At 48.7% G+C, this 12,171-nt stretch overlaps 1 protein-coding gene across 1 annotated transcript in view; it reads right to left on the bottom strand.

Annotated features, from left to right (window-relative positions):
• Window positions 1-10,019: 10,019 nt before the first annotated feature.
• Window positions 10,020-12,171, bottom strand: part of PRODH (proline dehydrogenase 1) — a 30,487-nt gene continuing 28,335 nt past the window's right edge. The window contains exon 14 of the mRNA XM_034438443.3: window positions 10,020-10,570. Coding sequence (XP_034294334.1) covers window positions 10,377-10,570 — 194 coding nt within the window. The 3' untranslated portion in view covers window positions 10,020-10,376. The remainder of the gene's footprint in view (window positions 10,571-12,171) is intronic.

The following is a 12,171-nucleotide window of genomic DNA, read 5'->3' as shown; positions in this document are numbered from 1 at the left end:
ACTGACGACATCTCCTCGAATGGGGATGAAACGTGTTTGCAACCCAATTGCTAGGCTCGAAGCTCAAACCAGCAAGACAGCTACCGACTCGAGCTACTAATATTCAAAGACATTTTAACTTCTGTTCTTGCCAAGAAAGCTTCAGCTTCAGGGACCTTCCATGATGTCCACAGCTTGATGTAAAGGACACCGAAGTTTTTGACCTGCTGTGGTGAGAAGCCCCTTCCGGCCAGCCTTCTGTGGTTATTTCTCTGGTGTAAGAGCAGGAGAGGCTGCAGTCCAAAACCCATTCTCCTCTCCCCAATCCTTTCTTGGGCTCTTCTCAGGGGTGAAATTCAAAAATTTTCTCTACCGGTTCTGTGGGCGTGGCTTGGTGGGCGTGGCAGGGAAGGATACTGCAAAATCCCCATTCCCACCCCACTCTGGGGCCAGCCAGAGGTGATATTTGCCAGTTCTCCAAACTACTCAAAATTTCCGCTTACCGGTTCTCTAGAACCTGTCAGAACTTGCTGGATTTCACTCCTGGCTCTTCTACATCAGTGCAGTCCCAGAAGGACCCCCTCCCTCCCTCTGAGAATCAACAGACCACCTTCCCCTCTGACCGACCGACTGACTTATGGCTTGTGCCCATTTATGACTCCCTAGAACGGTGCCTGGAGCCAGAGGGAGATAGTGAGTGATGGTCAGTTTTCCAGCCCCTCTGGACAGATGGATTGCCATGTGTGAATGTGCTGCGTGGTTTGTGGGGTGATGCAGGGTGGAGCTGGCCAACTGTGGCTTGAACAAATGGTGGTCTCAGAAAAGGGGATCTTAGCATAATACGTAAATCCAGCCGAGGAATGCCAGTTGTTTCTCTCTCTCTCTCTGATCCCAGGCTGCCTGTCAGAAGAAAATGCACCCCTCAAAAGACCCTCTTTCCCCATGCAGTCTAGTATAGCCTCCTGGACTGTTACTCTCACATTTGTTCTAAGCTGTCCTTTGAATTGGGGGCAGGCAGTAGAAGGAAGGAAGGAAGGAAGGAAGGAAGGAAGGGAGGGAGGGAGGGAGGGAGGGAGGGAGGAAAGAAAAAGAAAGAAAGAAAGAGAAAGAAGGAAGGAAAGGAAGGAAGAAGAGGAAGGGAGGGGGAGGGAAGGGAGGAAGGAAAGGAGGAAAGAAGAAAGGAAAGAAAGAGAAGGAAGGAAAGAAGGAAGGGAGGAAGGAAAGGGAGGGAGGGAGGGAGGAAAGAAAGGGAAGGAAGGAAGGAAGGAAAGGAAGGAAGCAAGAAAGGAAAGGAAGGGGAGGAAGGGGAGGAATGGAGGAAGGGAAAGGAAAGGGAAGGGAGGGAGGGAGGGAGGGAGGGAGGAAGGAAGGAAGGAAGGAAGGAAGGAAGGAAGGAAGGAAGGAAGGAGAAAAGCCAGAAAAATCCAGTCCTTGCTGCTTCAACAGAGGGATAGCATCAAGTTCATGAGAAGTGATAACAGAACATACAACACAGGATAATAGAATTGGAAGGGACCATGGAGGTCTTCTAATCCAACCCACTGCTTGAGCAGGAGACTCTATACCATTTCAGGCTCTTTTTGAAAACCTCCATGATGGAGCACTCACAACTTCTGAATCTAAGCTCTTCCGTTGGTTGTTTGCTCTCACTGTTAGGAAATTTCTCCTTAGTTCTAAGTTGCTTTCTCTCCTTGGTTAGTTTCCATCCATTGCTTCTTGTCCTGCCTTCTGGAGCTTTGGAAAATAGTTTGACCCCCTCAAATATTGGAAGACTGCTATCATGTCCTTCTTTTCTCCAGACTAGACATACCCAATTCCTTTAACTGTTCTTCATAAATTTTAGTTCTGTACTGCACTAGGGAGGACACACTTGGAATTCTGTCTCCAGTTTTGTATCACCAGGATACAAAAGATGTTGAGACCCTAGAAAGAGGGCAGAGAAGAGCAACCAAGATGATGAGGGGACTGGGGGGGCTCAACCATATGATGAATGGCTAAGGGAACTAAGTATGTCCAGCCTAAGACAGAGAAGGGTTAGGGGTGACATGATAGCTTGTACTTGAGAAGCAGTCACAGAGATGGGGAATGAACCTATTATCCAAAGCACCTGAGGGCAGGACAAGAAGTAACAGGTGGAAGATCATTAAAGAGAGATCCAACCGGGATCTAAGGAGGAATTTCCTGATACCGAGAATCAGTGGAACAGCTTGTCCCCTAGAGCTGTGGGTGTCCCATTGTTGGAAGTCTTCAATGAAAGATTGGACAGCTATCTGCCTGGGGTGGCCTAGGTCCCTTTCAGCCTGTTCTGTTCCATTCCATTCCATTCCATTTCATTCCAAGGTCCCTTCCGTCCTGTCCTGTCCTGTCCTGTCCTATCCTGTCCTGTCCTATCCTATCCTATCCTATCCTATTCTATTCTAAGATCCTTTCCAGCCTGTCCTGTCCTGTCCTGTCCTGTCCTGTCCTGTCCTGTCCTATCCTATCCTATCCTATCCTATCCTATCCTATCCTATCCTATCCTATCCTATCCTATCCTATCCTATCCTATTCTAAGATCCTTTCCAGCCTGTCCTGTCCTGTCCTGTCCTGTCCTGTCCTGTCCTGTCCTATCCTATCCTATCCTATCCTATCCTATCCTATCCTATCCTATCCTATCCTATCCTATCCTATCCTATCCTATCCTATTCTAAGATCCTTTCCAGCCTGTCCTGTCCTGTCCTGTCCTGTCCTGTCCTATCCTATCCTATCCTATCCTATCCTATCCTATCCTATTCTATTCTAAGATCCTTTCCAGCCTGTCCTGTCCTGTCCTGTCCTGTCCTGTCCTGTCCTGTCCTGTCCTGTCCTGTCCTATCCTATCCTATCCTATCCTATCCTATCCTATCCTATCCTATCCTATCCTATCCTATTCTATTCTAAGATCCTTTCCAGCCTGTCCTGTCCTGTCCTGTCCTGTCCTGTCCTGTCCTGTCCTATCCTATCCTATCCTATCCTATCCTATCCTATCCTATCCTATCCTATCCTATCCTATCCTATTCTATTCTAAGATCCTTTCCAGCCTGTCCTGTCCTGTCCTGTCCTGTCCTGTCCTGTCCTATCCTATCCTATCCTATCCTATCCTATCCTATCCTATCCTATCCTATTCTAAGATCCTTTCCAGCCTGTCCTGTCCTGTCCTGTCCTGTCCTGTCCTATCCTATCCTATCCTATCCTATCCTATCCTATCCTATCCTATCCTATCCTATCCTATTCTATTCTAAGATCCTTTCCAGCCTGTCCTGTCCTGTCCTGTCCTGTCCTGTCCTGTCCTGTCCTGTCCTGTCCTATCCTATCCTATCCTATCCTATCCTATCCTATCCTATCCTATTCTATTCTAAGATCCTTTCCAGCCTGTCCTGTCCTGTCCTGTCCTGTCCTGTCCTGTCCTATCCTATCCTATCCTATCCTATCCTATCCTATCCTATCCTATCCTATCCTATTCTAAGATCCTTTCCAGCCTGTCCTGTCCTGTCCTGTCCTGTCCTTTCCTATCCTATCCTATCCTATCCTATCCTATCCTATCCTATCCTATCCTATTCTATTCTAAGATCCTTTCCAGCCTGTCCTGTCCTGTCCTGTCCTGTCCTGTCCTGTCCTGTCCTGTCCTGTCCTATCCTATCCTATCCTATCCTATCCTATCCTATCCTATCCTATCCTATCCTATTCTATTCTAAGATCCTTTCCAGCCTGTCCTGTCCTGTCCTGTCCTGTCCTGTCCTGTCCTATCCTATCCTATCCTATCCTATCCTATCCTATCCTATCCTATCCTATCCTATCCTATCCTATTCTATTCTAAGATCCTTTCCAGCCTGTCCTGTCCTGTCCTGTCCTGTCCTGTCCTGTCCTATCCTATCCTATCCTATCCTATCCTATCCTATCCTATCCTATCCTATCCTATCCTATCCTATTCTAAGATCCTTTCCAGCCTGTCCTGTCCTGTCCTGTCCTGTCCTGTCCTATCCTATCCTATCCTATCCTATCCTATCCTATCCTATTCTATTCTAAGATCCTTTCCAGCCTGTCCTGTCCTGTCCTGTCCTGTCCTGTCCTGTCCTGTCCTGTCCTGTCCTATCCTATCCTATCCTATCCTATCCTATCCTATCCTATCCTATCCTATCCTATCCTATCCTATCCTATTCTATTCTAAGATCCTTTCCAGCCTGTCCTGTCCTGTCCTGTCCTGTCCTGTCCTATCCTATCCTATCCTATCCTATCCTATCCTATCCTATCCTATCCTATCCTATCCTATCCTATCCTATTCTATTCTAAGATCCTTTCCAGCCTGTCCTGTCCTGTCCTGTCCTGTCCTGTCCTGTCCTGTCCTATCCTATCCTATCCTATCCTATCCTATCCTATCCTATCCTATCCTATTCTAAGATCCTTTCCAGCCTGTCCTGTCCTGTCCTGTCCTGTCCTGTCCTATCCTATCCTATCCTATCCTATCCTATCCTATCCTATCCTATCCTATCCTATCCTATCCTATTCTATTCTAAGATCCTTTCCAGCCTGTCCTGTCCTGTCCTGTCCTGTCCTGTCCTGTCCTGTCCTGTCCTGTCCTGTCCTGTCCTGTCCTGTCCTATCCTATCCTATCCTATCCTATCCTATCCTATCCTATCCTATTCTATTCTAAGATCCTTTCCAGCCTGTCCTGTCCTGTCCTATCCTATCCTATCCTATCCTATCCTATCCTATCCTATCCTATCCTATCCTATCCTATCCTATTCTAAGATCCTTTCCAGCCTGTCCTGTCCTGTCCTGTCCTGTCCTGTCCTATCCTATCCTATCCTATCCTATCCTATCCTATCCTATCCTATCCTATCCTATCCTATCCTATTCTAAGATCCTTTCCAGCCTGTCCTGTTCTGTCCTGTCCTGTCCTGTCCCGTCCTATCCTATCCTATCCTATCCTATCCTATCCTATCCTATCCTATCCTATCCTATCCTATCCTATTCTAAGATCCTTTCCAGCCTGTCCTGTTCTGTCCTGTCCTGTCCTGTCCTGTCCTATCCTATCCTATCCTATCCTATCCTATCCTATCCTATCCTATCCTATTCTAAGATCCTTTCCAGCCTGTCCTGTCCTGTCCTGTCCTGTCCTGTCCTGTCCTGTCCTGTCCTATCCTATCCTATCCTATCCTATCCTATCCTATCCTATCCTATCCTATCCTATCCTATCCTATCCTATCCTATTCTAAGATCCTTTCCAGCCTGTCCTGTCCTGTCCTGTCCTGTCCTGTCCTGTCCTGTCCTGTCCTGTCCTGTCCTGTCCTATCCTATCCTATCCTATCCTATCCTATTCTATTCTAAGATCCTTTCCAGCCTGTCCTGTCCTGTCCTGTCCTGTCCTGTCCTGTCCTGTCCTGTCCTGTCCTGTCCTATCCTATCCTATCCTATCCTATCCTATCCTATCCTATCCCATCCCATTTCAGCCGTATGATTCTATGGGTTTTGTTTTTTTTGTTTTGCTTTGCACAATATAATTCTCTCCCTGGTCTTCAGCCCCTCTGGCTTCCTGCTGTTCCTTTAATAAACCAGTTCTACTTGCAGTTTTTACTTTCGGATATTCTTTTCATATTTCCCTATTTTTAATTTTCAGGCGTTCACAACTTTTAAAATGTAGCTGAAATTCTGCCCTCCCTATTGCAGCATGCACACCTGATGGATTGATAGACAGAGCTCGTTTTCTGATTTGCCGAGAGAGAAAGTTTTATGATCTGCTGGCCTTTTCATTGCAACAAAGATGTCTTCTGCACCTTCAGGTTCTTGGCTTTTTAAAATTCTGTCATGCAGATAAATGCTGGTTTCTCCTGTAGCTGGGCTCTCCCGAATGGAGTGGTGCACTGCCATCTAGTGGACATCTTCTGGATTGCAGGCTGAAGCAATAGCAATAGCACTTAGACTTACCATATATACAGATTGACAGAGTTGGAAGGGTCCTTGTAGGTCATCTAGTCCACCCCCCCTCCGACCAAGCAGACCCTACACCAATCTCCCCTTGAAAGCTCCCAGTGATGAAGCTCCCACAACTTCTGTTCCATCAGTTGATTGTTCTCACTGTCTCCTTATTTCTCCTTATTTCTAGGTTGAATCTCTCCTTGATCAGTTTCCATCCATTATTCCTTGTCTGGCCTTCTATTAATACTGCCTAGGATTGTGTTGCCTTTTTTGGGCAGCTGCAGATCACTGCTGGCTCATATTTAAGTGATTGTCCACCAGGACTCCAAGATCCCTCTCGCAGTTTTGGGCCAGGCACCACCTATTCTATACCTGTGCATTTGGGTTTTCTTGTCCAAATGTAAAATCTTACTTTTTTTCATCATTGAGATTCATGTCCAGCTTTTTACTGGACAACCCAACTTAACTCCAATGACATTTCCTGCCCTGCAACCCCTCCCCAGCCAACTGCACTAGAATGCTGGGGCTGGTAGAGGTCTTCTAGTCCATCCTTCTGCCCAGGGCAGGAATCCTCAGAGTATCCCAGACAAATGGCTGTCTAACCTTTTCTTGGAGCCTCCATGGATGAAGCCTCCATGAGTCCAGGAGGAAGACTGTTCACTGCTGAAGAACTTCCATGGTCAGGAGATTTATTTATTTATTTATTTTATTTTATTTCTATACCGCCCTACTCCCGAAGGACTCAGGGCAGTGCACAGCCAAACAATAAAATACATACATACAAAATTTAAAAGTGGAATTAAAATCAAATTAAATAGTTTTGGCCCAGACAAATTAAAACCCCAATCAATTTAAAACCAATTTTAAAATTTGAATATATAAAATACTATAAAATATTAAAAAATTAAAAATATTTTATAAAAGAGGGAGAAAATTAGGCCAGGCCCGCCTGGTGAAATAAAAAGGTCTTTAAGGCGCGGCGGAAGGTGCGCAGATCCGGGATCCTCCGTATCTCCAGGGGGGAGCTCGTTCCAGATAGCAGGTGCCCCCATAGAGAAGGCTCTCCCCCTAGGGGCCGCCAGTCAACATTGTTTGGCCGATGGCACCCGGAGGAGCCCCTCTCTGTGGGAGCGTACCGGCCGGTGGGAGGCTGGTAGTAGGCGGTCCTGCAAGTACCCAGGTCCTAAGCCATGGAGCGCTCTAAAGGTGGTAACCAAAACCTTGAAGCGCACCTGGAAGACCACCGGGAGCCAGTGCAGCTCGCGCAGGAGAGGTGTTACATGGGAATGCCATGTCGCTCCCATTACCACCCGCGCGGCCGCACTCTGCGCCAGTTGGAGCCTCCGGGTGCTCCTCAAGGGGAGCCCCATGTAGAGAGCGTTACAATAGTCCAGACGGGAGGTGACGAGGGCATGAGTGACCATGCGTAACGAGTCCCGATCCAGAAAGGGACGCAACTGGCGGATCAGGCGAACCTGATGAAAAATCCTCCCGGTCACGGCCGTCAAGTGCTCTTCCAAAGACAGCCGTGAGTCCAGGAGGACACCCAAGTTGCGAACCCTCTCCGTGGGGGCCAGTGATTCGCCCCCAATAGTCAGCGATGACACCAACTGACTATATCGGGACGTCGGAAACCACAGCCACTTGGTCTTGGATGGGTTGAGCCTGAGTCTGTTTCTCCCCATCCAGATCCGCACGGCCTCCAGGCACCGGGACATCACTTCAAGGGCATCATTGGGGTGGTCCGGGGTGGAGATGTACAGCTGAGTATCATCAGCGTACTGGTGGTACTTCACCCCGAAATCACGGATGATCTCACCCAGCGGCTTCACATAAATGTTAAACAGAAGGGGCGAGAGGACCGACCCTTGTGGCACCCCACATACAAGGGGCCTCGGGGTCGACCTCTGCCCCCCTGTCAACACAGACTGCGACCAGTCAGAGAGAAAGGAGGAGAACCACCGTAGGACGGTGCCCCCCACCCCTAACTCCTCTAGCCGGTGCAGCATGATACCATGGTCGATGGTATCAAAAGCCGCTGAGAGGTCTAATAGGACCAGGACAGAGGAGCACCCCCTGTCCTGAGCCCTCCAGAGATCATCTAACAGCGCGACCAATGCCGCATTGCCTCCTTAGTCTTAGGAACGGAACAAGGTTGATCATGGTTTGACCAAAAAGGGTGAGAAGGGGATCCAGTCACACAATCTTGTGGTTGGGAGCAATGGTGGGTTTCAAATTTTTTTACTACTGGTTCTGTGGGTGTGGCTTGGTGGACGTGGCAGGGGAAGGATGCTGTAAAATCGCCATTCCCTCCCCAATCCAGGGGAAGGTTACTGCAAAATCCCCATTTCCTCCCGATCAGCTGGGACTCAGGAGGCAGAGAATAGATGGGGGTGGGGCCAGCCAGAGGTGGTATTTACCGGTTCTCCGAACTACTCAAAATTTCCGCTACCGGTTCTCCAGAACTGGTCAGAACCTGTTGAAACCCACCTCTGGTTGGGAGGGACCTGGGAGGCCTTCTAACCCAACATGGAGTGGGACTCCTCCAAATAGCCTAGACAGATGGCCTTTCTTTGAACACCTCCAGAGATGGAGCCCTCAGGACTCTTGCTCTGCTTAGTAATTCCCAACAGCCAGGAAATTCCAACTTGAGCTTGGATAATTCTCTGAAAAGCTTCCATTCCTTGCTTCTTGTCCCACCTTTGAGCACCACAGAGCATAAATTCACACACACCCCTTCAAAACTGAAAAACTAACTTGTCCTCCCGGCCGCCACTTTTTTAGGCTAAGCAATACTCAGTTCCTTTAACCCATTTTCCATAGGACTTAGCCTTCAAGCCTCTTCGTTGCTCTTCTCTGCTCACTTTTCCAAATCCCCTGCCTCCTTTTTGCATTGTGGTGACCGGAACTGGAGAAGATATTGTGTGAGTGTCATTCAACGAGTGTGGCATAGAGTGGTGCTCTCACTTCCTGTGATCCCGTCTCTACCTGTATTTGCACTGGCTCCGTTAGCACCTGTGGCACGCTGCTGGGTCACGCAAAATCTGTGGTCTACGAGGACACCAGATCCTTCTTGCAAAACACTACCACGGCTAAACCAGGTAGCACACCTATTTTGTTCCTGGTGCATCTGGTTTTTCTTGCCAAAATGGAGAACCTTACATGTTATGATAGGATCCGGAGTTCATGTGTATCTAGACCTTTTGAATCTTGAGCCTGTATTCTGGTTTGTTAGCAACCCCTCTTCCAGTGGTGAAATCCAAATTTTCTTACTACCAGTTCTGTGGGCGTGGCTTGGTGGGCGTGGCAGGGGAAGAATACTACAAAATCCCCATTCCCTTCCCACTCCTGGGGGAAGGATATTGCAAAATCTCCATTCCCACCCCGCTCCTGGGGGAAGGATACTGCAAAATCCCCATTCCCACCCCACTCTGGGACCAGCCAGAGGTGGTATTTGCTGGTTCTCCGAACTGCTCAAAATGCCTGCTACTGGTTCTCCAGAAGCTGCTGGATTTCACGCCTGCCCTCTTCCCAAGATTTGCATCATGTACAATCATAAGGACCCCTCTATTCCTCATCTTGGGACATTTATGGAGATGTTGAAGAGTCCTTGGCCCAAGCTGGAACCCCGGGTACCCCCTGCATCTGTCCCTCCTTTTGGACATGGTCCCCTTAAGGACCATGGGATGGATGTAGTAGCTCAACCCACTGCCAATCCCTCAATCGTAGGTTATTCCAGGAGGCTGTGTCCACTTTCCCCCCAATTCCTTATTAAAGTCTGGGTACGCTGCATCCACAGAATTCTCTTCCTCCAGTAATCTAGCCAGGTTCTCAAAGCAAACTACGATTTGTCTGGTGCAACTTGTTTTTAAAGAAATCCATGCTGGCTAATCCAATAATTACCTTACTTTTTTTTCTAAGCCCTTGCAAACCTGCTCGATTCACTAACGAACTCTGGCTAAATAGATCACGGTTTTGCAAGAGCTGCAAACCCCCAAGAGAAGGTGTGTGTGTGTGAGGGGTGATCTCACCCAGAGACCAACCAGAGAGGTTCAAAGGCTGTCCTGGGAAAAGGCTCTTCTGCAACCCGGCTGTCACTCAAGCAGTTTCTGAAAAGAATTTTATTGGTGCAGCCACCTTCATCCCAGAGGAGGACAAGCGGAAGAGCAAACAGGTGACAAAGGGCACCCAGAGAAGGCAATTCTGAGCCTCCATCACTTGGTAGCCCAGAGTACCCAGACGTGTCAAATCTGGGAGATGACAATGGGCAGGTGCCACAAAGGTGCATAATGCTAGAGTAGCTGCTACACTCGGGGCTTCTGTTGCCAGGTCCCGAGAAGCTGTGCTACCCTGGCACCGGGCAAGAGAGAACCTGGTCAGCCAGCAAGGTAGTGTCCACGACTTGGTCCAACTGGGGTCTCTGTCCAAGCTGTCCCAGTGTCGAGGCAGCTGGGGAGAAGTACTTAAGGGGGGCTCGGTGCGTTGAAGAGGGCCCCTGCAAACAGACGCCTCTTCAGCTCCGTCCAGAGCAGCTGCTGCTCCTCCTCTGCTCGTGCTAGAAGGCCTCGGTTCTCCTGGGCTCTCCTGGACAGGTAAGGCAGGACCTCCTTCACGGGGCCATAGGGAACGTATTTATACACGGGGAACCCGGCTTGACCTGTAGGGAGGAGGGAACCCAGAAGTCAGTCGGTTGCACCTTCTCAACTCAGCCTCCCCCCACTCCAAATTGAAGTAACAAGCCAACTTGGTTTGGTGGTTGAAGCATCAGGCCAGAGGTTGGGAGACAGTGAGTTCTAGTCCCACGGTGGGACTCCGATGAGCCATGGTGGCGCATTGGTTAGAGTGCAGTACTGCAGGCTACTTCTGCTGACTGCCTGCAATTTGGCAGTTCAAATCTCACCAGGCTCAAGATTGACTCAGCCTTCCATCCATCCTTCCGAGTTGGGTAAAATGAGGACCCAGATTGTTGGGGGCAATAGGCTGACTCTGTAAAGTCATAAGTCTTTATAATTTATAAGTCTAAATGCTATTGCTATTTTCCTTCCTTCCTTCCTTCCTTCCTTCCTTCCTTCCTTCCTTCCTTCCTTCCATGGTGCGCAGTGGTTAGAATGCAGTATTGCAGGCAAACTCTGCCCACTGCCAGGAGTTCAATCCTGACCAGGTCAAGGTTGACTCAGCCTTCCATCCTTCCGAGGTGGATCAAATGAGGACCCAGATTGTTGGGGGCAATAGGCTGACTCTGTAAAGTCATAAGTCTTTATAACTTATAAGTCTAAATGCTATTGCTATTTTCCTTCCTTCCTTCCTTCCTTCCTTCCTTCCTTCCTTCCTTCCTTCCTTCCTTCCTTCCTTCCTTCCTTCCTTCCTTCCATGGTGCGCAGTGGTTAGAATGCAGTATTGCAGGCAAACTCTGCCCACTGCCAGGAGTTCAATCCTGACCAGGTCAAGGTTGACTCAGCCTTCCATCCTTCCGAGGTGGATCAAATGAGGACCCAGATTGTTGGGGGGCAAGAGGCTGACTCTGGAAAGCGCTTAGAGAGGGCTGCAAAGCACTGTGAAGCGGTATATAAGTCTAAGGGCTAGTGCTAAGTGGGAAGGAATAAAGGAGGGGGGAGGGAGGGAGGGAGGGAGGGAGGAAGGGAGGGAGGGAGGAAGGAAGGAAGGAAGGAAGGAAGGAAGGAAGGAAGGAAGGAAGGAAGGAAGGAAGAGCTTTAGTGGCGCAGTGGTGAGACTGTAGTATTTCAGGCTCAAGGTTGACTCAGCCTTCCCTCCTTCTGGTCCTAAAAGGAGGACCCAGATTGGGGGCAATAGGCTGACTCTGTAAAGCACATAGAGAGGTCTGTAAAAGCATTGTAAAGTGGCATGTAAGTCTAAGTGCTACTGCTAGTCCCACCTGAGCCAGGAAAGCCAACCGGCTGACCATGGGCCAATCTCCCTCTCAGTCCAACTCGCTTCACAGGGCTCTTGTGGTGGGGGAAACAGCTCTTCACGCCCAAGAGCCTTCAGGATTAAAACCGGAGCCTGGCAGCATCTTTTCTGATGAATCCATCTTAGCAAAAGGAGCCAGAAAAGCTTATGCACCTTTTAATAAAATATATCTGTCAGAAAAGGTGCCACCAGACGCCTCCTAATTCTTGGCTACTGTTGACGGAATTCTGCACCTACGTGTTAAGGATTAACTCTAAAAGGGAAGATAATTGGGCCTGTTTTGCAATATACAGAGATTTTGAGAGGTGAAAAAGGTGTTTCTTTTGGCTC

The sequence above is a fragment of the Pantherophis guttatus genome, chromosome 17, assembly GCF_059756535.1.
Source record: "Pantherophis guttatus breed Tessera chromosome 17, ASM5975653v1, whole genome shotgun sequence".
Lineage (NCBI taxonomy): Eukaryota > Metazoa > Chordata > Lepidosauria > Squamata > Colubridae > Pantherophis > Pantherophis guttatus.
The sequence above is the reverse complement of the archived record's forward strand: the minus strand, read 5'-3'. Positions and strand labels throughout refer to the sequence as shown.